The 26,670-nt window shown below is 38.7% G+C and overlaps 1 protein-coding gene across 7 annotated transcripts in view; it reads right to left on the bottom strand.

The window, feature by feature from the left end:
- Positions 1-26,670, bottom strand: part of IPCEF1 (interaction protein for cytohesin exchange factors 1) — a 181,759-nt gene that overhangs the window by 75,239 nt on the left and 79,850 nt on the right. For 3 of the 7 annotated variants that reach the window (XM_019412629.2, XM_019412633.2, XM_019412630.2), the window contains exons 4-6: positions 15,178-15,230; positions 845-884; positions 38-207 (exon numbers count right to left, since the gene is read on the bottom strand). In XM_019412629.2, the coding sequence (XP_019268174.1) occupies positions 38-207; positions 845-884; positions 15,178-15,201 (234 nt within the window). In that variant the 5' untranslated portion in view covers positions 15,202-15,230. Of the gene's footprint in view, positions 1-37; positions 208-284; positions 409-577; positions 811-844; positions 885-15,177; positions 15,231-26,670 lie in introns of those variants that run through there. The other 4 variants (XM_019412631.2, XM_019412634.2, XM_019412632.2 and 1 more) reach the window with 4 other exon arrangements.

Genomic DNA, 26,670 nt, shown 5'->3' with positions numbered 1-26,670 from the left:
CAAAGCAGCTGAAAGGAGAGGAATATTGTAGACTCACCATTTGGTGGCTGTACCAGTAGAGCGACGTTCCCTTCAGCACCACCCAGAACTTTTTCCATTTGTTGCTTAGGAAAGTTCCTTTTTCTTTTTTCTTATACAGCCACCCTTGGCAGTCAGCATGTCCCAGGTCTTTACATGATATCCTCCTCCGACTCATCGTGAAAAAACCTGCAGCAATTATATGAGAAGGTAAATAACACAGTACCCTGATTTACATGACCAAGTGAAAGGTAACTGTTGTTTACCTCTTGAGAGCTGAATTTTTTTTACTAAAATTTATGCAAAGTAAATGCAAAAAAAAGAAAAGAATTAATATTTATTTTATTTTTAAGCATTCATTTGGTGCTTAGAAGGTACAAGATATGACCAAAGAAAGAGGGAGGCTAATATGCAAGTGTTAGTCTAAGAATATTATTCAACAAGAATAAATTGAAAAAATTCAAATCATGAGCCTGGCAGGCATATCGTTGTACTAACACAGCTCCTTTCAAAATAATAGCAGTCATTATGCAATAGATAGAGAAGGGTTAATGCCCACCTAAACACAGCTACTTCCCGACTCGGGTGCCAGCTTTTCTAGGCTTTATTGACATACCACGAGGGATTAATCCAAATGAACAGCATGCCGTCATTTCTTAAAATCGAGCCAAAAATAACCAAAAATTTAATCTGCCATCCACCTTCTGATATGAGTATTAAGACAGACAAAAAAATAAATAAATCTGATCCCAAAGAAGGCATCCGAGAGACAACCCACACTCACGCACACGAAAAGGGGATAAAGAAACAAAAGAGATCTAATTACCTTGAGTTTTCTTTCTCTGCTTCTGACGCAAGGGAACCTGCTGATAATGCAGGAAGGAAAGAAAAGAGGAAATTTCTGATTGTGTTGTAACATTTGTAAAGAGAGAAGGAGGGAGGGGGTGGCAGTGTTTATGAGCAGGATGGAAGCTAAAAAAAACTCTCCAAGCAGAGCTAAAGGGGAGCTACTCGCTGAGGCACAAAATGTGCTAATTAGAATCGTATACGTTGAGCTGAACCTGAAGAAAGATACAAAGATGCGTAACTCGGCGTTTATCACTAATGTTTCCTGTTTCCACCACAGACAGTTTTAATGCTACCACTTCTGTTAGGGCAGGACAGTGTTCACTGAAGTTCTTAAAAATAATGAAATCTTTCCCCTTTGACTTTTTTGTGGGTGTCAGAGAGAATCAAAAAACAGATCCTGCTTCTTCTCTGGCAATTTTTTCAATAACACCAATTAATTAAATAAACCGGGAAACTAACTGCGATCTCACAATGCTACGGGTTCGTATCAGATTGTTAAACCCGTGGCCCTGCCCCCATCTAGGGTTACACCTACACCACATGAATTCAATATCCCAGAAAAAGAAGTCCCACAACCTCTTTTGGTGACATCTAAGTATCTATCCTCCTTATCAGGAAATTCTTATCTACAGCCAGACTCAAATTACTCATTCTGTCTTTAAGCATCTCTGAATGTTTCTCACATGTTTCACAGAAGATAAGTTAATTTCAACTTCTATTTTATACCAGCTCTTCAAATATTCAAATCAGACATAAGATAATATATCTGAAATACACATCTTTCACAATACATTTTATTTTATTTATTTATTTTTATAACGTTTATTTATTTTTGAGACAGAGAGAGACAGAGCATGAACGGGGGAGGGTCAGCAAGAGGGAGACACAGAATCTGAAACAGGCTCCAGGCTCTGAGCTGTCAGCACAGAGCCCGACGCGGGCCTTGAACTCACGAACCGCGAGATCATGACCTGAGCCGAAGTCGGCCGCTTAACCGACTGAGCCACCCAGGCGCCCCCACAATACATTGTAAACAATATGTGTAAGATCAGACTATCAGCAAACACAGATAATAAAAAAAAAAGAAAAAAGCTTTCAAATGGCCGTGTGTGTGTGTGTGTGTGTGTGTGTGTGTGTGTAGAGACGTTTTAGATTAAAGAAGTTGCACATTATCTAAGCTGAATTTACTCATATATAAAAGATTTAATCTTTTATGTTAACAAGTAGAGAATTTAAAAATATTGTACATAATCGCAAAGCAGCTCTAATGGTTGACATACAATCTTACCACAACATTTGATAATATAGATGTTCCTGGCTAGTATTCTGCATACCTAACTATTGACCTAATAGCTATTGTGCATGGTACTACTATATGTTTCAAGAGGGAATATGATACAGGGGAAAGAGGGTAGGATTTAAAAATCCAGGGAACTGAAATCAGCTCCTGCCTGGGTAGCTGTGTTACCAGGAAAAAGTCAATTGACCACTCAGAACCCATTTCCTTGTTTGTAAAGTCAAGATATTTCTATAATCCCAATATAAAGGTCTTACAGAGTTTTTAACAAGGTTGTATGTGAAAATTATCTGAAAACCAAAAAACATTATATGACTATATATAATATTATATTACACTATTACTGATATAAGCAAATACTTTATACTAATAAAAATTGCATCATTTTCAGGATAAGTGGGACTTGTATTTCCTTCAGCGACGATGATGAAGTCAATGTGCTTAGATTATTTTTCCTGGGAAATCTCATACTGACTTTTTATTTTACAAATGTTAGAATAAAATTTTAGTTGGGCAGGAATCAATCATCCTTGTGAGAAAAGGGCATAACAAAAGCAGTGACTGTCCTAAGTTTTAGGCAAGAATAGATTTATTACAGTCCTGACACGTGACAAAAATCTAGGCGTATTGTGACAAGGTCATCTCAGCGCCTCTGCAACAGATATCTCCCACCCTGACCTGCATCTTGGTCTGAAATTCCCACCATTCCCTCCAATGGTCTCCTGGGATCTTTTTACTAAGCAATTATCTGAGATCAGGGAAACCAAAAATATATATATATATTTTAGTCCAAATATGTGTATCATTTGAATAGTTAAAACTTAGGTGAGTCAGGACTAAAGACAAAGGAGAGAGTAGGTAAATTTAGATGTGGGAACAGAGGCTTTCCTATAAGGTTCTGGCCCCAGATGACCAAGGTCAGTCATATTTAGTTCATAGAAAAAGAGCAGCTCTAAGAAGAACAAAGCATGGGAAAGTCACAAGAAGACAACTGTAGAATCTGTAAAGGCGGGCACCATTGGGTCCATCTCTCCTGACTGACCACTAGTGAATCTCCTCCATCCACCCATTTTGAGCCCCAATGGGACTGGGAACTCTCCAGCTCATCCATCCAACCCTAGGGCCGGCTCTAGAGAATGCCCAAATGAATCTATAGGTTTTACCTCAATTTTGCCCAAGACCAGCCCTTGGTGTTTGCTAGAATCTTGTGTCTGGGCTGGGTGAGATCGGGAGTTGCAAGCAGGACAATACCTCAAAGAGAGTGAACACTCAACACCAAGAAAGAATTTAGACCTTTTTTAAAGGGGGTAAAGGAGTTTAGTCATTGAGGACACTCTCCTCTGACAATACTTCCCCTAAGGCAAATTATTATAAAATCTGTATTAACTGTTAAAACTGTTTTCCCCCAACCAGAAACAGAGCATATATTATAGAAATAACAAATTTTAGGGAGTTTCAGTTTCACCTGAATATGTGAATTTGAAACCTAAATTGGTTTAGATGAGAGAATGAAAACAATCTTCAGAACTTCAGTGAGTTTAAGATACATTTTACTCCTCACAACAGGAAGTGGAACCCACTAACTAGTCAGTTTTAAGAAGATGTTACATGTGGGTTTTTTTTTTCACTAGGTAAGTGAAAAAAAAAAAAAAAAAAAAGCCGAGCAACCAGTTAAGCAATTTATGAGATAGTTTTTCAATAGTGGAATTTTAACTCGTTATCAGAACAAGTGTCCAAAGCCTGATAAGATCTTCCCGTTGCGATGCTGTGGGTAAAAGTGAAGAATTATCCTAAATTCTGAGTTTGCACTAACTTGGTTCTAAAATTGGGGGGAAATTTTTCTTTTAAATATATATTCCCTTTTTACTGGAAAGCAGTACTTTAATTTTAGAAAACGGTTACAGAAATTCATGTGGTTATTAATCATTCAAAACACACATAAACATACAAAGGAACCAGAACAAAATATACAAAGGGACCTTCCTCTGATGCCTAATGATGGTGCTAACACTCAGGTTACAGAGTAGTCTAGCGACTTCCAATCTATATAGTAATTATTAAATCCTGTGGGCACCATTTACCTCCATGATATATTGAAATTTACAGTAAAGTGGTTTGTCACTTCATGAAATTTCATAACGATTCTTCTGGTCTTTAGCAAAATTGTACAATGATATGCTAGTAAATGCACCATGATCTGTGGCATTTACCAGTTTTCATGGTGTAAAGTCTCACATCATTGTCAATTTCAAGCTACCAATACTTTAACCAAGGTACAAAAGTCCTAAGTATTTTAGTCAAGCCAATTCCAACTGACTGTGTTGTTAGCAACGTTTCTCCACGAACACCTTTCTCCCACAAAGATCGTGTCTCCTTCCTGGAAAAGTAAACTCAACTTTATATAGGGAGTTTTAAAGCTTTTAACTATTAAAATCTTACCAGAGAAAATACATGAAAAATTCACTTACTTTTTTTCAGAAGACTAACCTATCTTAAATATTACTCAATAATTCATATGAAAAAAAACTCTAGTAGTAAAAACTGGAGTCAAATAATAGACATTCTAATAATAATAGGAATAGGAGATAATGACAGCTAGAAAATATATATAAAACTTGTAGAACGTTTGCCATGTGCTAGGCACTGCCCTGAGTCTTTTCACAAATACCTGGATTGAATCTTCACAATAATTATGGCCTCAGTGCTCCCCATCTTACAGAAGAAGAAAACTGAAGCAAATGGAGGTCCAGTGTTTTGCCCAAAGTCATAGAAATAAATGGTAATGTGCAAAAGTTTATTTCAAGAACAAAACTAGTGGCAGCTTCTTACGATATTTGCGCTTGCTGTTGATGTTATATAAAGGAGTAGGACAGGGAATGTGAGTGGGACTAGAATGTGAGGGGAAGCTGGAGGCATAGAAGAGACAGAAGAAGGAATAAAGTGGGAAGACTAGGAAGAAGGGGGAGAAGGAGAGGAGAGAAGGAGCCAAAGAGAGGAGCTGGAAAAGGGAGGAGGGGCCAGAAGGGGAGAGTGAGGAGGAGGGAGAGAATGTAGAAAGTGAGGGAGAGTGAAATGCCAGGGAAATTCTGGAGTTTCTAGCCTAGACAATTGGATAAATGACAGCAATATAGACAGCATAGTTTTAAATATACACATTCAGTAGTAAACAGCAAATTTGATGTACATATGAGGCCTCTAAGTGGAAATGCTCTGTATACATTGTACTTAAGGGTCTAGGGATTTGGAGAAAACCTGGAACAAGATACAGAATTGGGAACCATCAACGTATAGAGAGTACAAAACTTGAGCTAGGATAAGATCAGCCATGTGTGCAGAAAAGACAAAGACTCAGAAGTCAGAATCTGAAGGAGGCCCAATACGTTACACAATAGCAACAGAGAAACAATCAAGGAGACTGAACATAACAGCTAATGAAAAGATACAGAAAATCAGAGGAGGCGTTGTCCTGGAATTGACCAGGAGATTTGTGGGGGGTCTTTAATTTTTTTTTATGTTTTTGTTTATATTTGAGAAAGAGAGAGACAGAGCATGAGCAGGGGAGAGGCAGAGAAAGAGGGAGACAGAATCCAAAACAGGCTCCAGGCTCTGAGCTATCAGCACACAGCCAGATGCGGGGCTTGAACCCACAGACTGTGAGATCATGACCTGAGCCAAAGTAGGGATGCTTAACTGAATGAGCTACCCAGATGCCCCTTGACCAAGAGATTTGAAAGAAAGGGGAGTCCAAAACATCAAGTGCTGCCAGTGTAAAAAAAAGAAAGATCCACTCTCAGATAAATATTCCAGCCCAGAGAAACACATGCCCCTATGCACAGTGGAGATCACAGTTTGTTAATTGCACCATTGTACTGGTAATACACAACTGTAGAATGCTTATGTGTTTCGTATGTGGGTGGATAAACAGCGTCCTTTTCCTTTAGTGCCATGCTCTGTCAGAACTAGCGCTACCTGGGCAAAACAAATCTCAAAAACACCATGTTGAAAATTAAATGCCTGTAATAATGCTATTGTTTATAAGATTGTTAAATATTGCGTGTAAATACTAAAGCTGCATGGGAATGATAAACATCACGATGTAACTTGGGGTGAATGATTCCCTCTCACTTCATGGAAAAAGGAAGGCGTCAATAGGAACACACGACTGTATTTGCATTATATTCCTTTAAAAATAATAAAAAGTAACAAAGAAAAGAAGGAAGAAATATATACTCCATGAGTTATAATATGAATATTCTTTAACTTTGTGGATATATTCCAAATTGCTTTCAAGAATCCTACTTAGAATCTCCTGCAATATATGTTCAGTTCTCTGCAATCTAGAGTATATTTTGGGGTCCTATTTCAGAATTTCAGAAATCCTTCCACTTGCTTCTTTTTTTTTAAACTATTCCACTAGTTTCTGCTCTTAATTTATTATCCCTATATCTTTAAATTTCTTTATATTTACTGTGTTATTCTTGTTCTAATTCCTGCAGGTGATTTCTCATTTATTATCATTCTTTGCTTTTAATAATATATTTAGAGCTATAAATTTACATCTAAATTCTACCTGAATCTCCCTGGTTTTCAATTCTAAGTCAGTTCTCTCCACCCAGTGAGATATTCTAGAATGTACTTGTAAGTTTCCTAACTTATGGGAACTTTCTACTGATCTTTTTCTTTTTGAGTCCTAATGTCATTGCTTTCTGTTCAGAAAACACAATCTTTATGGTATCAATTTCTTGAAGTATGCTAACATTTATTTGTGACTTGCTACATAGTCAAGTTTTGTAAGCATTCAATGTAAACCTCAAAGTTGCTAATTTTGTTTTCCAAATATCTCCTATCCCTATGTAAATTTTGTTGCTGGAGCTATAACTTTATTAGTATTTCCATTATTTTCAATCTTTCTGTGTGGTATTTCTGTGTGTACGGTTTTTGTTTACTTTTTCTATTTCTTTTATAAACATCTTATAATCAGATTTTTATTTTTTTTAATATGATTATATATGCCTCTTGATAGGTGTTTAACCTACTAACATTTACTGTAGTTTCATTTTGTGTTTTCAGTTTACATTTATTTTATTTTCTCCCTTTCTTCCATTTCCTTACATGGTATTCCTCTGATGCTCAATTTACTACCTTAATTTAGTATTTCTAAATTCATCATGAATATGTCACGTAATTCAGCACATTTTAACTCCTGCTTCGATGCCTTCTCTCTTGGTACTATATTCTAGATTTTTATTTTTCTGTTAAAATGTTATTAGTATCATCATTACTCATCAATAGACAATTAAATTTAGTGCCATATGTTATCAATTTCTGTGATCACCTTTGTTTCCTTTATCAAATATCTGTCTGTTGGGTTCACTTTTCTTTTTCCTGGAGTACCTCCTCTAACAGTCCATTTAATGAGGATTTACAGGTAGTAAATTCTGAATGTTTATCTAAACAGTAATGTCTTTATTTTGCCATCAAAATTGAATGATAGTTTAGCTGAGTATACAATTCTTTTCACCTGGCACTTTGGAGCGTTTAATCATTTGTCTATCATTTATTGTACTGATGAAATTGCTATCAGTCTGTAATTCTTTGTATGTGATCTTTTCACTCTTTTAAGACATAATTATCATCCTTGATATTCTGTAGTTTATTACAGTGTATCTAGTTATGGACTTATTCTTTTTTATACTGCTCAATCCTTAGAGTGAACTTTTGATAACAGCATTTGTATCCTTTTTTAAGCATGGAAAATTAGCAGAAATAATGCTTTCCTACATTTCTTTTCATTCTCCTCTTTTGCCACTACTATCAAATATATATTAGTTTCTTTTTCTTAATATTTAATCTGTTTCTGTCTCAGTACCACATATGTTCTGTATGTTTTTTAATTTGCCAATATTCTTTTTGAAAGGATCCAATGTTGAGTTAATACCATTTGTTGCACATTCTATTTCAAAGAATATATTTTCACTTCTAATACTTCTAGATATGTTTAAAACCCACTTATTTTTCATATTTTTTATTTGTGCCTGATAATCTTTCAAAAATTTTTCAAAGATATTTTGAGTTTCACACTTAAATTTTTCTGTCAGGCTTTTAAAAATTGATTTCAGGGGCGCCTGGGTGGCTCAGTCGGCTAAGCGTCCGACTTCGGCTCAGGTCACGATCTCACTGTCCGTGGGTTCAAGCCCCGCGTCGGGCTCTGTGCTGACCACTCAGAGCCTGGAGCCTGTTTTGGATTCTGTGTCTCCCTCTCTCTCTGACCCTTCCCCGTTCATGCTCTGTCTCTCTCTGTCTCAAAAATAAATAAACGTTAAAAAAAATTTTTTTTTAATTGATTTCATGTAAAATAAAGTCTCCCTTGAATTTTTATTGTATAGTCTATCTTTCTTGGCATTTTAAAAATCTGTTTTGTAATTTAAGTTTACAGAATATGAGTAGAGAGGTTTTGTTTATCCATTCTCTTTTCTCTTCTCTTCTCTCTCTCTCTCTCTCTCTCTCCCCTTCTCCCCTTCTCCCCTTCCCCTATTGTGCCCATGGCTCCCTTCTTATTAGTTTGCAGATTGCCTCTACTGGGTGTAGAATCAGTCCTACAATCATGTATTGAGGTGATCATAATGAACCTTGCATACCCAGTCACTAATCTAGCTGGTGACTAGGTTCAGTGTCTGATTTTGAGGCTGTGTTCTTGTCTCCTACTCCCTAACCTTTAGGGGATTAATTGCCTAAGCCCAGGCAGTGGTTTGACGATTGTTTTCTTTTCATCTTTAGCACCTTTCTCAAGTCGGGGAGCCCCTGTTTACTTGTCACCAAGAAATGAATGTAGCTCTCATCATATTCAGGAGCAGTTTTTAATCCCCTTCAACTGGTCCAGGAGGCAAACTACTTTCTCCCTCCGGACAAGGTACCCATCAGTCCTATAGCTTCAGTCTTGCTTGCTGCTTTTCATTTCTGATCCTCAGAGCTATCACTGTATTTTTAACCTATCTTCGCTTTTTTGGTTTTCCCTATTTCTCTTTGTCTAGCATTGTTCTATGTTTACAACATAGTATAGTATCAGAGTGTGAACACATAGGGCCATTACTGAAAGGAAACCAGTCATTTCATTGATAAGATTCTATCTTGAAATCACAGTTTGAATGACAAGAAATTCCCTTTTCATAGTAGCCTCACTATGCCACCAAGACATCTATTCATTTCCTTTCCTGGCACCTTAAACTTTATTCTATTATGCAGAAATTTCAAGTATTTTGACAACTCCATACTTTTGAATACTTTATTCCCTATGCCATTTTTCGTCTGGTTAATGCTTACTCATCTTTCTGACCCAAGTCAAATGCCACCTCGTCCATGAAGTGTTCTCTGACTTTAGAAGGCAGTTAGCTCCTATGATAATCGTACATTCATGCAGTGACATTTATTTGTAGTCACTGTAATAATTGCCTCATATTATCTCCCCAAAATCCTCATGATAGGTACTGTTTTTATCCTCCTTTCCACAAATGAGGAACTTGATCTCAGTGAAGTTAAGTAACGTCTCCTTAGATCACACATAACGAGAAGCAGAGCCAAGACTGGACCCCAAGCCAGTAGGACTCCTAAGCCTATTGTTTACCTCTATGTTACTTGGCCTATTCTGTCTTCTATATCCCACCATACTTTGCTGATGGCTCGGCAACAGATATTATAATTTATGTTTATATATCTGTGTGGTGCATACATGATGGTAACCCTATCCACCAGATGGTCCAACTCAGAACCTGTGAGTAATCTCAGGCCTTTCCTCTAGTTCACATGTTTATTCAATCATTACCCCTCTTCATTTGATTCTTCAAGTTTTCTTATCTCTTATCAGCTCCGTGCTTGAATGACTATAACTCTCCGCAGACTCAATGACTGGCCAAGACTCCAAGACACAATTGATGCTCTTGATCATGTCATGACTTCAAAATCTAGCACCTAGCCCAATGCCTGACACAGAAAGGACACTCAATAAATATTTGCCAAAAGACTATGTCGTATGTCAATTTGTACTTCACATGATGCCTTACTAGTAGTCCTGGCACATGTGGAGATTTAACAAATACCTGGAAAGCCATCTACTGCTTGATTACGCAGAGCTGAGAAATGCCCCCACTAAATAACATCAGCACAGTTAAGCAACATGAAGATTGCCCCAATACCTTTCTCACCCCCAAAGCAGCACATGCATAGAGAAAAGTTTCTGGTATTAACTGACACCAAATTTGAACCCACCTGAAGTGTTGACCCTTGCTATTTCTTTGAAGGTAAAATAACCCTGTGCTCAACAAATCTCTACTTTTATCTAAAATACCGTTTCCTCAAAAACTATCGCAGCTTTCTCCAGCATCCTGTTTTAACCATGTCCTACAAATAGTAAGAATCTGAAAGCAAAGAAATAAGAATGCAGGGACAAAAGAAGAGTACTGAAAAAGGGGGCAGAAGTTTTCCAGTGGTAGTTAACAAGACCCTACCCGGTAATCTGCTCCCCAGACAGCTGTCAGGCACTGTTCCACTGGAAGTCCTACTTGGAACAGCAAATATGTGAAACAGCCTCCCAAGTTTGATCTGTGCACAAGGCCTGTGCACAGCAGCGTTGGCATAACGGAGTTATGTTCATGTGGCCTAAATGAACAAGCTGCCAAAATGTGAGCTCTTTTTAGTAAATCAAAAATGTGAAAACTAAATTCCTCACTTCATCCCCGAATATCACCCCAGCCCTGAGGCACACACGATGAGCACAGAGTTCAAGTGAGGGGCAGGCAGTTCCCCGTGGGGACCAGAATCATGTCTAGACTGTTCACCACACACAGAACACAACACCCAGGCAACAAGTGTTCCGTAAGATGAATGCAGAGCTTTATTGTGAAGTAAACACAACAAATACCGGTTTGCTGTGAGACAAATCATCCCACAGATGACAGTCCAGGAAGCAGCAGATGAAGCCAGCCACGGCACCAGAAGTAAATGTCCCTTCCCATTCAATGAGCCTGCTGTCCTCATGGAGCATGAAAACTGAGCAAAGTTACCATGATTCATATGCAGAGTTTTCTGTTTCAGGAAAAAGTTTTCACTTGACATTTAGGCAATATTTAATAAAACAATTTTATTTAAAAGAATTCTTGGGAAACCACTGTAATAAGGTTCTTATCTAAGATGAATCTGACCATTTCCTGCCCACAAGAGCATCCCTGAAAGTAAGAATTCTCAGAAGCTTTAGGTGAAAGAACTAAATATGACGATACAAGAGATGATGTGTAGCATTCCCTCTAACCCTTGTCGTCTTCAAGGTAAGGCTGTTTTCCTTTCTTAGCTAAAACATTGTTACTAAAATCTGGGAACAGAGAACTTTCTTAATCAAGCCTTTAAGATCCGTGTATGCTAATTGTGATTTGTTTGCTTATTCATCTATTTCTTTATTTTAGTGAGAAAATAGTCATATCAGAAAAATAAGCAATACTCATTTAGTGTATAATACTGTGTTATCACCACAGCATGATGCATGGAAAGCCTTATAAATATGGAGGACTACATAAGTGGATTCTTAGAAATGTTTAGGGATTGTACCAAATCTAATGATTATGTTGTAGATTCCCAACAAGCTATGACCCAGATCCTAGAGATGATTATGCTAATTCTTTATTTCAGGCCACAATTTGGTAAATTGTGGCTGTTATTTATTCAACCACCAGTTCTTGCACAATTACTCCGTGCCAAGGACCCAAGATTCAGAGGCAAGCAAGCTCTTACACAGCTTCCAGTCAAATGCAGAAAAGAGAGAATTGAACAAGGATAATGAGGTCCATATGGAAGTGCCATTACCCAGGATCAGGGAGTCAGGGGAGTCAGGGGAATCACCCCGCGGGTTTATAAAAACAAAGGTCCCAAGGATGAAGGCCGGAGCATGAAAGGCTCTAATACAGGAATGCAGGTGTGAACCAGAAGGCACCCACCACAGAGTGTTGGGGAATAACCACACTGAGTAGTAAAGCCAACATCACACAGAACCTTGTAAGTTACATTTGAAAGTATGAGGTTTACCCAAAAGTCAATGGGAAGCCGCTGAACAGATGTCAGCAGGCAAGGGACACAATGTTATTTGCGTTTAAGAAAGTTCACTCAGTCTGTTGCATGCCAGGTGGATTGGAGGGGCAAAGGGGGGGGGGGGCAGGTGCAGAGGCAAGGATCCCAGCAGGGATAGGGAAGGGCAAGTGTTGTGCCTGTGAAGACAGGGAAATACCAAGAAGGTGAAACCAATGGAACTTGGTGAGTGAATACCTTTGGTTCTCTGGGAAGCTTTAGCTCTAAAAATTCTGTTTTTTTCAGAGGAGAGAAAAGGCTACTATCAGATAATGAACAACTCAGCTTAACCAGAAAAACGCTATTCTACCACACACATAATAAAATCTCAGATGCTTAGAATCTAGTTTCTTGGGCAGTTTTCCTGGCACAATTTACCATGGCAACCTCAGTAACTATCAGGTCACGATCAACAAAAGTGCCTTAAAAGTACTGGCCTTCACCCCTGCTGATGGTCAGTTCCCCATCATAAGCACCAAACAGAAGGCTCAGCACATATAGCTCAATAAACGTTAGGTTAGTGGAAATGAAGTGTGATTCGGGATGTGATTAGGTCAAATGTGTCAAGCCTACTGAAACTACCTAGCATAAAAATAGGTCTCCTGTGCTACATTTTATTTAGAGAACAAATGACAGCAGAAAATTGAACTAATTTTCTGAATGGAAATATAAAGTAGGGTAACCACTGAAAAGCGACTGGAAGAAATGCTTAAGAGAGATGTTTAGCCGTACCACCTAGACACTGATGGCCGCGAGATTAAAAAGAACAGGTAAATAGGCACACGAGGAGAGCTGAGCTGATTAAGTCTGGGAGTGGAGGGTGGCTCATGAAATGAGAAAGACCCATAAACAGCCAGAGTTCCCACCAATGAGGGTGGAATCCACCTGCGCCCGGGTCCAAGGGGAAGCAGGTTACATACTGCAGCGGTGCTGGCTGTCGATTGCAGATTGTGTGGGTGGTCGGTTAGTCCTTTGGTAATCAAATCTTCAGTGTGCACCAGTAGCCAGGGTTATACTCTACTTAAGATGTGGAGATTGAAACATGTTTCAGGTCATACTTAAATCTCCAGTTCCTACCTAGTACAGTGGGTGATAAATGATAGGGTCCGGACAGGTAATCAGTGAACTTTAAATGAATGTTTGAATGGGTGAATGAATTTCTTTTTTTTTTTTTTTTTTTTTTTAATTTTTTTTTTTTTAACGTTTATTTATTTTTGAGACAGAGAGAGACAGAGCATGAATGGGGGAGGGTCAGAGAGAGAGGGAGACACAGAATCTGAAACAGGCTCTAGGCTCTGAGCAGTCAGCAGAGCACGATGCGGGGCTCGAACTCACATACCGCGAGATCGTGACCTGAGCGAAGTCGGACGCTTAACCGACTGAGCCAACCAGGCGCCCCTGAATGGGTGAATGAATTTCTTAAAGTGCTTAACTGCTCTCTTACTATCTTAGTTTCCATTTCTTCTTAAACATATAAGATCAACTCCTTCCAGTCGGAACGCTACATTCTTTCAGTAGAAAAGGGAAATAATGTAAAAAAAATCAAACCCTCCATTACTTTTCTCAAGGATCTAACCATTCCAGTTCTTCCTTTCCATTTCTTTGCTCTGTATAACGTGTCCTGATCATCATATGCACTTTTTCTTTTTAAACATTTTTATAAACGTTGGGAACTCTAAGTTTTAGTGTTCCTGACTATTTTACAAATCTGTGATGCCTGTCTTTTGCCCTTGACCACAGGACCTTCCTTGAACACCCTAAACATATGCCTTCATATTTAATCTTGGCCAAGTCTCCCACTGCAGCCTCATTTATCCTCTTAGGTGTTCCCCCCTTCTTTATCTTCATCATGATTATTCACATTTCTCTGATCAAACAACACCTACTCGTTTGTGTCCAAGGGATCACATTTGCCTTTTCCGCAAGTTTTAGATGGCAAATTTCCCAGGGTAAATAATGAACTATAATTTGTGTTTTCATTTTTAGTTTTCTGCAGTCCTGTCTCTCAAAGTTTCCACCATTTTCATCACTAGCAAGCTTTTCCTTCTCATTTAGAATTAGCATCAGAATTAAAGTGCTCTCATTGCTTTCTCTATTTCTGGAATAGGAAATTGTTAACAAAGCAGAGAATTAATCAGCTGCCTTGCTTTTTAGTAAGGTGTCCCTTCCAGGAGCTTTCTAGTTCATTCCATTTCTCCATCACGATTCCTACAACCTGCCTTGACATCCATTTCCTAATTTGCATCAGGAAATTATGGTCCATGCCCCCTATTTTGCAGGAAGTCTATCCTGTATTCTCTCAATACCCCATTTCTGGTTCTGCTTTTGGCTCTACTCCGAAAACTATCCTATGCATCCATCATGAGGTCATTAGATTAGCCAAAGATACACACTATACAGTCCCACACTACCCCACACCCCCTCCTATTAGAAATATCATGTTTATTTTATCAACTATTTAATTTTCTCTGCTAAGTGTCCTTGTCTAATAGAGATAACATACTTGCTCAGTGGATTTACCTAAATAGGCAAATTTATAGCTGTAAAAGTATTTTCAAAAAAGCCTAAAATTTCAGCATAATAATTAGCAGAATTTTTCCCATAGACGTTGCATGAGAGGTTGTGCTATTACCATAGTTGACCTAAAACACAGAGGCAATTTATGTATCGTATATTAAAATCATGGTTATGTTTTTGATCTTTAAAAGCAAATAGCTAGCAGTCTTAAATGCTTGGTGATCATAAGAAACCTCCTGAAACCTAACAAAAGGATCATTTAATCCCATCGTGGCTAATGAAATGGAGGACAGTAACTAGCTAGCCAAACTCAAGATCAATTTGTTTATTTTTTATTCATTCATCAAACTGACAGTATTTAAGTCTGCAGTGTCCCAAACAGTACTCACAAGAGCATTGCCATCAGTAGCCATGTATGATGTCAAATTGGTAGAAACAAAAGCTAGAAGAGAAAAAAAAGAGTCTCAGTTAAATGTGGGATTAAAGTGTTCATAAAAGCATATTATCTCGGGGCGCCTGGTGGCTCAGTCAGTTAAGCGTCCGACTTTGGCTCAGGTCATAATCTCGCAGTTCGTGGGTTGGAGCCCAGTGCGTCAGGCTCTGTGCGGACAGCTCAGAGCCTGGAGCCTGTTTCGGATTCTGTGTCTGTGTGTCTCTCTCTCTGCCCCTCCCCTGCTCTCGCTCTCTCTATCAAGAAAATGAATAAACATTTAAAAAATTAAAAACAAAAAGGATATTATCTCTTTGATACAGGGGGAGGCATTTCTAATTTGACTGATGAATTTCACAATAAAAGCAATTAACTCAGTGGCCTTTTAACACAGAGCTATACGGCAACATTTAAAACCAAGTTCGTAAAATAAGCCAGAAGTTTATTTCTACATGGGTCAGTATCCTTTCACATCTACAGCAAGACATGCATGTTATTTACATACTTAGTATTGTGTTGTATATAAACAAATATCTGAAAAATGAAAATATTTTCCTCTTTATGATGAACAACACAGTGTAAGATGGGGAAATATTTGATCGAATACTATTCTGCTATATTCACTAAGCAATTTCAAAAATGTAACTAATCCCCGTGCCTCAGAAATCCCAACTTTAGTATGAAGATGAGCTGCTTTTGATGTATTACACTTTGTAGTGGATGACCTGAAAGACAACATGCTCTGTGGTTTCAAGAAAAGTGGATGAAAACAAAAAGAAAGAAAACCCCTATTTTCAGACTTTGATCAGCAAGAAACTTACTAAACATGCTCCAGCCACTGAAACTCTTCCAAAACAGAGAGCCTTTCAATCTCGTTCTCCTTACCACCAGAGATACAGACTCATAATCTGCATGACTTTATGCCTTACACCATGGTTCCCAAATCTCAAAGAATGCATACCCCTTTTTAATGTCAAAAACACCATACCTATATTACGTAGATATGAATAAAACATTTATTTGGAAAATGCCAAATGAAAAAAACCACAGTAAAAATGATTGGCAAATTTAATTACTTAATTTTTATTTATTTAAAAAAAATAGACTAAAACCTAAATAAAAACACAAGCTGCTGATAATATCTGCAATATATACTTGATACATAATAATCAATTAAAAAATGGGCGGAAGACCTAAGTAGCCATTTATCCAAAGAAGACATACTTAGGACAACAGATACATGACAAGATGCTCAACCTCACTGATCATCGGGGAAATGCAGATCAAAACTACAAATGAAGAAAAAAAAAGCTACCCAAAACTATGTCACCTCACGCCTGTCAGAATGGCTAAAATCAACAACACCACAAACAACAGGTGTTGGTGAGGATGTGGAGAAAGGGGAACCCTCCTGCATTCTTGGGGGGAATGCAAACTGGTGCAGCCACTGTGGAAAACAGTATGGAGGAGTTTCCTCAAAAAGATAAAAACAGAACTGCCCTACAATTCAGCAACCACACTACTAGGTATTTACCCAAACAATACAAAAATACTGATTCAGAGGGATACACGCACCCTGCTGTTTATAGCAGCATTTCCTGCAATAGCCAATTTATGGAAACAGACCAAGTGTCCATCGACTGATGAATGGATAACAAAGAGGTGGTGTATATATACAATGGGAAACCACTCAGCCATAAAAAAAAGAACGAAATCTTGCCATTTGCAACAATGTGGAAGGAGCTAAAGAGTAATACGCAAAGCCAGCTAAGTCAGAGAAAAATATCCTATGATTTCACTCATCAGTGGAATTTAAGAAACAAAACAAACAAGCAAAGGGAAAAAATAGAGGGAGGCAGACCAAGAAACAGATTCTTGACTATAGAGAACAAATTGATGGTTAGGAGAGTGGAGAGAGGTGAAGAGTGAGGGGCGGGTGAAATCGGTGGTGGGGATTAAGGAGTGCACTTGCGGTGACGAGCACAGGGTGTTGTATGGAAGTGTAGAATCACTATATTGTACACCTGAAACTAATATAACACTGTATGTTTTGGGGGGTTTTTTCTAAATTTTTTTAGAATGTTTATTTATTTTTGAGACAGAGAGAGACAGAGCATGAACAGGGGAGGGGCAGAGAGAGAGGGAGACACAGAATCGGAAACAGGCTCCAGGCTCCGAGCTGTCAGCCCAGAGCCCAACACGGGGCTCGAACTCACGGACTCACAGACCGTGAGATCGTGACCTGAGCCGAAGTTGGACGCTTCACCGACCGAGCCACCCAGGCGCCCCTATAACACTGTTATCTTAACTGCAATTGAAATAAAAACCTTTTAAAAATCATCATTATAAAGAGTTCTTAAATACCGATAGGAAAATCATAAGCAAACTAATAGAATAACAAGTGAAGAAAATTCAAAAAATAAAAATACAAATGACTGATGTTTAACCTCATTAGCAATAAGTGCAAAATGGAACAACATGATTTCATCTTTACTCTTCAAGATTAGTACACACACACAAATTAAGTGGTAGAAGCCACATTTGGTGAAGGTGTGCTGCAAAGAATAATTTCGTGCTGTTGGAATGTCAAATTATTACAGCCTCGCTGGAGGGTGGTTTTCCGAGATGACGGCGATGACCATCAGCGACCACCAACATGTGCGGAGTCGTCGCTATTTGCTATCAACCATGCTATATACTACCATCCTAAACATGCAAAGAGTTTTATAATGTATTCTTACTGAAAATACATCTCATACATCAGTGCATTGGGGGGGAAAGTCTGAAGATATTTGTAGCAGAATGTGTGCAGTAATCATCTCTGAGAACTGGAATAACCACATAATGTATTGTTTGCTCCCCGATGTATTTATTTCCTACCATAAGTATTTATTTATAAAACAAAAATGTTCGGATAAAATGCTATAAATATTTTATTGGCTCTTTATAGCAATGTATTTTTAATATCCGTTGATTGAGCAAATACATAATAGGCAAAAGCTGGTTTACATTCAGCAGCACTTTTAGACAACGAAGGTTGTAAACTTGTAGAAATTAAGAGCAAAGCTTTGGAACGGTCTGGACTGGATTTAAATCTCAGTTTGCCAATTTACTGTGTAATATTGGGCAAATGACTGATATTATGAATATGCAAATGACTGGGCATTGTAGTAGTATTTCTTTCTTAGGGTCAGACAAAAATGAAGTGAGAAAGTATCGTTATAATACTCATAGCAGTACCTGACATGTTAAAAATATTCAATAAATTCTTTTACCATCATAAAACATATTTATGCCTTAAGCACACACTTATTAAAGGTCAACTATATATACCCTTTGAATAGGATGTAAAGCATTGCTGTGTAAACTTTCCTGATTCAGAGGGATCACCAGCCCCTCCCCTAGAATAACATAATGGCTACATTTGTTGTATTTATTAAGCCATTACTACATCCTCTACCAGTTGATGATTTTCATGTCTCATGCCATCTGATTGTTACAATCACCTATGAATAATCCACTATTATTACTCCCATGTCTCAGAAGAGGCAACTCGGAAACTTAGAATCCGGATATTTCCAGATTCAAACCCAGGCTCCACAGCCTGCTCTCTTAATTCTCTTAACCTTCGCTCCCCTCAACAGGACAGTGTTCATAATTAACCCTTCAATAGCCATGGCATTTTACATACCACGATGCTGTGGGCAGGTCTACCTGATTGGACAATGAGAATATCAAAGGTAGAGGCAAGACCCATACATCTTCATGCCCCTGAGCCTATCCCAGGGAAGCACACAGCTTAGGCAAGAGTTGTCAAAATGATTTTTTTTAACTAATAGATCCCACCATCAGAATACCTTATTATTTCAGTGGAATTCTGAAAGTCTTCACTCGGCCAGATTTCTAATAAAAAAATAAGCAGAACTGACAGAAGAGGATAGAAGACAGAGAGAAAAAATTCAGCGCTGATTCTTCCACTAAGCATTGGGGTTTGTTGTCACTGATATTAAGCCTTCCTTTGATCGTGCAGAATATGTCTCTTATACATATTGTATTCCTTAAACTCCTAACAATCTCTTGGGTGTGTTCACTGTGTCTACACCCATTGCAACCACCATAGTCAAAGGCACCTCTTTCCTGAACCATCGCAGAAACATCCCAGCTGATGTCCTAGCTTTACTTCTTACCCAGAGTGATGTTTTTTCAATGCACGTTTAACTATCCTCTCTCTCCTTAAATCTCTACCATGGCCATTGAAACATGAGGTAAAGACCAATATCATGAAAATCTACAAGGAAGGCTTTGCCTGGCCTCTGCCTCCTCTCCAGTCCAATCTTGGATCATTTCCATGTCTCTTTCTTTCCTGACTCACTAGCTTTTTTTTTTTAATTCCTTAAGCATGTTTCTACTAATCTCAGGAGCTTTATGCACGCTCTTCCACAGCCCGCACCCAAGATGGTTTATCCCTATCATTTAATCTTTACCTATACCTACCATTTAAGCCTGTAGACCAAAGGTCATTTAGTCAAGAAAGCTTTCCCCAGTTCCTCTGAGAGATCAATCCCCTTTTGCATTCTCTCCTGGCGTGTTACCTTTTTTTTTAATTTTTTAATAATTTTTTTATGGTTTTTTTTGAAAGAGAGACAGACAGGGTGGGAGGAGCAAAGGGAGGGAGACAGAGGATCTGAAGCAGGCTCTGCACTGACAGCAGGGAGCCTGACGTGGGGCTCAAACTCACGAACCATGAAATCATGACCTGAGCCGAAGTTAGATGCTCAACTGGCTGAGCCACCTAGGCGCCCCAGCACGTTATCTTTTAGACATAGAAGTTCTCATAATTGTACTGAATTATTAATGTTACAATTGGTTCTTTAACATCTGACTCCCCACTATAGTATAACTGACCGAAGGACAGGCACTATATCTTCTCTTGTTCACTTGTTTACTGCTGTATCCCTAGTCTTAGTACACACAGGGATTCAATAGACATTTGGGGAGTAAATGAATTAAAAACACAAACAATAAAAGTACTCAACTTTGGATGAGTTTCCATAAGGAAAACCTATAAATTCTGATTTTGTTTGTTTGTTTGTTTAGGGGAATGGTGCGGTCAGGAATATCCCGCTAGAATTATCCTTCCCAATCTGAATCTGCAAGATGTGGTGATGAAACTGTTGATGTCAGACTTCCCTAATTCAAAGAGCTGATGGGTAGAAACAATATGTGCTCAGGGGTGGGGGCAGGGAGGAATAAGTGGGGAGACCTAGGCATGGACGTTGCAGTGCAGAGGCTATGTATATTAAGTAAGCAGTTTACTCAATAATTTTAGAGTTTCAGCACTTCTTAAAATAGTGAACATACATGAAATCTAAAATTTCACCAAAATTATTCAAAGATAATTTGGGACCGAAGAATCATCAAAACAATTTAAGCCCAACTCTGGCTTCTCCTCTTCCGTAACAAAGCACACGGCATAACCCAGAAGAATTAAGAAGTGAAATGGTGGTCACGGAGACTAATGTAAACACATTTGCTTATTGTTTCGACAAAGAGAACCAGCTCAGCTAACCCTGTTACAGCACACATGTTATCTATATATTGACACACTGAATATATAGGTCCAAGATTTTGATAAAAATACTTATAAAGCACACAAAGGAGTTTATGAAAAATAAGAATGACACTGACAAAAGTGTTTTGAAAGTAATAATTTTGCCTTATTCCCAACCCTTCATGAGAATATTAGTTTAAGCAAGGTGCCCATAAGTAAAAAGAGTTAAAAGGAAGGAGTTTTTTGATATGTCTTGACAAGGAGTTTTTTTGCTAAAGGATTTTTGTATAATTCCCAGGACTTAAAAATGTATAAGAACCCAATGACAAGACAACAAATAACTTTCATAAATCAAGAGGTTTATAGTTCTTTGCTGTCAACAAAATTAAAGGAAAATCTATTTTAATGGTTTGTTAATTATTAAAAGGAGTTGTGACAGATCACATATACTTGGCATATACTTGGAAAGAATTCAAAAGTGCTTCTTCATTTCCATCTATTTATTTATGTGAAAAACAGTTTTAAGTGCTCACATATATAAAAGCCAACAATAGGATTAAAATTTGCTCTGAACTCTCTCTCATTCTAGCAATAAATAATATTTACCTAGAAGTAGTTCCATAATTAGAGGAAAAGCCTCATCTATCTCATTAAATGGTTCATTTTCAATAAAAGCATGTACCTCTTGTATTAATCATTATTTGTCAAAATAACATATTCATGTTGTCAAATTATATACTACTAACAATTATGATATAACCCACTCCAAATGAAATCTTGTTGGCTTAAAGAATTATGACACACAAAAAATTAAATTAATTTCAGTTTAAATATGTATTTTTTTTTTGCTGAAATGCATAATGTCATCAATGAAAGTTTTTGAAGCAAAAAATAAATTATACAATTGTACAAAAATCCATGGAGTAGTAGAATGAAAATATGAGTTTCGGGGGGCATGGGGGTAAATAGAACAATGTAAAATTAAAACTCTAAAGATGACTTTTAAAAAATAATTAATGAAACATATAAAATCTCTGTGCTATTTAGATCGCCTAGGTTATATTTAAGTATAACCTTTTATATATTTTTATATATATTTAAATATAATCTTTTTACTATCAAGACTTATCATACGCCAGAAGTGACATCTTTTGCAACCATTTAAACATACAATGAAAATTCTAGGTGACAATGTAAAGTGTCAGGGAATATATCAGGCTTCCAAATTACTTTCTGGGTACACGGCCAAAATAACACGTTTCAAAACTACTACACACCCACATGGGTTAGGGTCAAACATTTCACTCCGCCGCTCCTTAAATGTGGAAACCTATTAAAATCACTTAATTTCCCCGAATAGTGAAAGAGAAATACTAACAACCAGCTCAGGGATTTCGTGAGAATTAGATGAAATATCACATGAGGAATTTGCAGGACTTTATGCAGGCTCACTAAATGGGAACAATTACCTTGAATGGGAGCAATTACTTAGAAATGGTTTAGCTATAGAAAACTATTCCTCCTGATGGAATTAGCACAACTAAAAGGATGTGAGCAAGTGTGATAACAGGTTTCATCAAATAAAATAGCGTTTACTCTTCAAGGTTGATTAAACTTCCTAACCTACCCTCCTAGAGACATTTTGGGTGCCTCGTTTCAGAGTTTAGCGGTTTCAGGGGATAGTTTTCTCAGTCACATTGAAGACAGTTATCTTCTTTAAAAACACAATTCCTTAACACATCACAGCCAAAACAGTAAGGTCGTAAATATATTTTTACGTTTGCGAAATGAAATAAAATGTATTCCTGATAAGTTCTGTAACTGAAAAAGTGAAAAACACATTTCATTACCAAATGAATAATAAAGTTAATTTCAAAGAAGAAAAATTCCTTAATATATACTGGTTGTCATGGACTGAATGTTTGTGTCCCACCAACCCCCCCCCCCAAATTCATATGTTGACCTTTCATCCCCATGTGATGTGTTTGGAGGTGGGGCCTTTGGGAGCTGATTAGGTCATGACAGTGGAGTCCCCATAACGGATTAAGGCCGTTAAAGAGGCCGGAGAGCTAGTTCACCCTCTTTCCACCACGCGAACAGACAAGGAGAAGAGTCGCCAGTCTGCAACCCAGAAGCTCCTACCAGAACCCAACCATGATGGCACCATGATCTTGAACTCCCAGTCTCCAGAACTAGGACAGATAAATCTGTGTTGTTGACATGTTACCCAGTTATGTATTTTGTTCTAGAAGCCCAAGCTGACTAAGACGCTAGTGAAGAAGCATTCTGTTTTGTTTTAGACACAAACAAAATGCAAGTTTATTCTGGCAACTCATTTTAGAAACTATTTAGCAAATTAGTTAAGTCAAAAATATGGACTCTGGTCTTATGTCACTTTGGAACCAGAAAATAAACCAAGAATATCAACATGGCAACCAATGCTATACAGGCAGTTGCTAGTATAATTGGCTGGGTTTTTTTTTTTTTTAAGAGCAAAGAAAAATTCACTAAAGGTAGTTATTGGTTCAACTGATCCAAAAGTAGCCCCCTTGATTTTTCCCCCCTAGACCTTATATTCTTTGGAATGGTGCAGCAAAACCAGTACGAGCCTACTGTGCTAAAGGTTTTCAAAAAGAAGATGATTTAGATGAGCACAGGGCATTGTATGGAAGTGTTGAATCATGATATTGTACACCTGAAACGAACAGTACATTGTATGTTAACTAACTGGAATTTAAATAAAAACTTTTTGAGAAAAGGCAATTTATTGTGATTTAAAGACAGTTTTTCAAGCGAAATAAACCGTGGCCTAAGCTGCTTCCTTTTTTCTTTTCTCACAGAGCAAGACAACTCTGAACCAAAATTCTAAAAACCCACATACTAATTCACAACATGCTTACCCTTTAAAATGACAATGCTCGCATTTGACAAGATATTCGCAGAGCAACAAATGGATTTATAGAAAGTCCATGAACATAAGCAAACCACGTGCATTACTGTTAGTCCAGGAACTAGAGCGAAAGAGGAAATAGAAAATGCTGGTCACTCTTAGAGGCAGAAGTCTCCATCGTCCAAAAGCATGAAATACGTGTGGCAACAAAGTGGGCATTTAACTAGCAATGAGAACAGTAAGCAAGAATCCTCTGTTACATACTCCGTCATAGCAATGCCATGGGAAGCAAGAGAGAAGACTCATCTTTGCTCATATATAAAAGCATAGGGCATGAGATAATCCATTAGTGTTGCCAATTAGAAGATCCCTTGTTAAGGCAGAGCAGGAGAGAAGCAAGCAAAATACAAGATGATTCCCTTTTGAGCACAAATACCATGATGTATGGCATGGGGATGGGCTGGAGCTGTTACTTTGTCCAGGAAATTCGAAAAAGGAAAAATCCTTTTCCAAATTATCTCAAACATTTTTTCTTTTAAATTTAAGCTCCATTGTCATTCTGATTCCAATCCATTCCCTGCATGCTTTTAAAAATCCTCAGTTTTTTTCTTTTCTCTCTCATTCTTTTCTCTTTTTATTGTGAAGTTTCCCAGTCGTTTTGTTACATTTCTTTTCTGCCGTCTCTCCACTTTGAGGATGAACTGACAGATGGTTTTCAGAGCCACAGCTTTTTTAAACAAACTATGATGATTAAAATTACTTTATTTTCAACACCACCGAAATGCTGTGATACATCATCTGAAGAGACTGGCAGACCTCTCCCTCGCTTGTCCATTCTTACATTCCCACAGAAGCTGCCAGCCCTGACAGTCAAGACTCAGACAGAAAAATTTACAATTCTAAGCGAGGATAGTTCCTCTGTCAGCCAATCATGTCAATGTCTGCTCCCAATCGACTATTTTACTATGGTAACAAGCAGGTGGCAAACTACGAGACATCTTGAACAACCTGCCTCTTCTACCTCCCAGAAGAACCTGCACCACCAGGTGCACGAGGCTGTTGACCACGCCCCCTTGGGAAGGCACGAAACTCCTTTGTGTCCCTGGACTGGAGGGGTCTCTGGCCCTTCTGTGAGCCTCCAGAACCCCAAACTCCAAGATTGCGGTCTGCACCCCCGCATGCCTGCCCTTAGGGCTCAGGTAAGTGGGCCATGCCCTATGCATCTCACCCTACGCCCATTGCTCCTTTTGAGGCACTCTCCTTCCCCAGCTCATAGGGTTCACTAGATGCTGGAAGAGACTCAACCCCATGGGGCTGATTCTGTTCCCCTGATTGTCTTAAATTCCATCATGCCAGCCCTATAAGTGATTGCTCCCACAGGCCTTCCAGAATTAGGCTAGCACGCTTTCAGCTCTTTGAATTATTTATATAGGCAAGGGCCCTTCAAAACATATTTGCACACCCCTCTAAACACACACACACACACACACACACACACACATCCTAACAGCAGCCTTGTACAGTGATGCAGATAAAACCTGCACGGTACCTACTTCCTCTTCCAGGCGGTGACAGATCCCAGGAACTTCTAGGAGCCAGTCCTTCTAAGATTCAATCTAGCTGTGTGCTTAGGTCTGATCTAGGACATTTGTGGCTGAAACTCAAGGAATCTTCTCAAAGGTTGATGGTAGCACCAAGACACCACATCAAGTAGGGAAAGGGCCACTAGGCCTCTGGTGAGGCCACAGGAAACACTAGGAGCCCCCAGGCCAAGTCTCAAAGTCCACTACAGTCTGACCCAGGAGCTCACCCTGGGTCTCTCCAATGGCAGCCCTTGAGTAACAGCAGCTGACTCCTTCCCCCCCACACCCCCGTTTGTGGTGAGAGAAGATGCAGTGCTCTAAGGTGGACCGGGCATGACCAGCAAGTGATGGCCCTTACCTTTCTGCAATTCGCATCCCTCAATTTCTCCACTTTATTGTTCTTTATTCGGCAAGAATCATAATCCTATTTTCTCTGCGTGGAAGATGGCACACTTTCTGCGTGTGTGATCCGGACTGTACATACACTGCTCTGAGACAGCCAGTCGTTCTAATTCAGCTTTGCCAAATGGCCTTCCACTGAACGTGTTCCACCAGAGTGAATAAAGTATACCCTATGGAGCAGTGGTCTCTACCACGGGACCATTGCTGGCTGGAAGAAAGCCAGAGAAAGAAAACCTATTACAAAAGCTGCCTGCTGTTTGCACCTATTGAGGTGGAATTGGGGCCAAAATTCCTCTTTTGTCTGGCTAGCTCTTTCATTGGGAAATATCACTTTAACAGGCCTTATGATTTTGCAAAGGTAGTGCCCAAGGCCTTGTCAGATAGGATGAGTAGAGAATGTAGAGACCATAGGGAGCTAAACTGTTGCGCATAATAATGGAAAGGCTTCCTTTTTCAAGAACAAGGTGACTGGAGTAACATTACCAACATGGTGACAGAAGTGGTTTTTTTTTTTTTTTTCAAAGTTTATTTATTTATTTTGAGAGAGACAGAGGGTGCAAGCTGGAGGAGGGGCGGAGAGAGAGGAGGACAGAGGATCCAAAGCAGGCTTTGCACTGACAGCACAGAGCCTGATGCAGGGGCTCAAAGTCACAAACCGTGAGATCGTGACCTGAGCCAAAACCAAAAGTCAGACACTTAACCGACTGAGCCACCCATGCACCCGGACATAAGTTGCTTCTTACTTTGCTGCCTCTCACAAGAAGAACAAGTAACATCTATTCAAGAACAAAACACCATTGAGAGAATTCTAGAGCATAAGGGTGAGGCTGAAGTAGCTCCCTGCACCTCAAAGCCCAAGATGATGCCTTAGAAGACAAGACAGGGCAGCACCATGTGCAGAGATCTCCCCTGAGAACCCAGCTTCCCAGCACTGTGAGTCACTTTGTAGGAGACTCTACCCTAATATCGTACCACAGGGATTGCAGAGGAATCTGTAGGGCCCAGCCCCCAAAATCTGACCATGAT

This window comes from Panthera pardus, unplaced genomic scaffold (assembly GCF_024362965.1).
Source record: "Panthera pardus isolate Hobbes unplaced genomic scaffold, ASM2436296v1 HiC_scaffold_17, whole genome shotgun sequence".
NCBI classification, from domain to species: Eukaryota; Metazoa; Chordata; class Mammalia; order Carnivora; family Felidae; genus Panthera; species Panthera pardus.
Note: the sequence above shows the minus strand (reverse complement) of the source record. Positions and strands in the feature narration are given on the sequence as shown.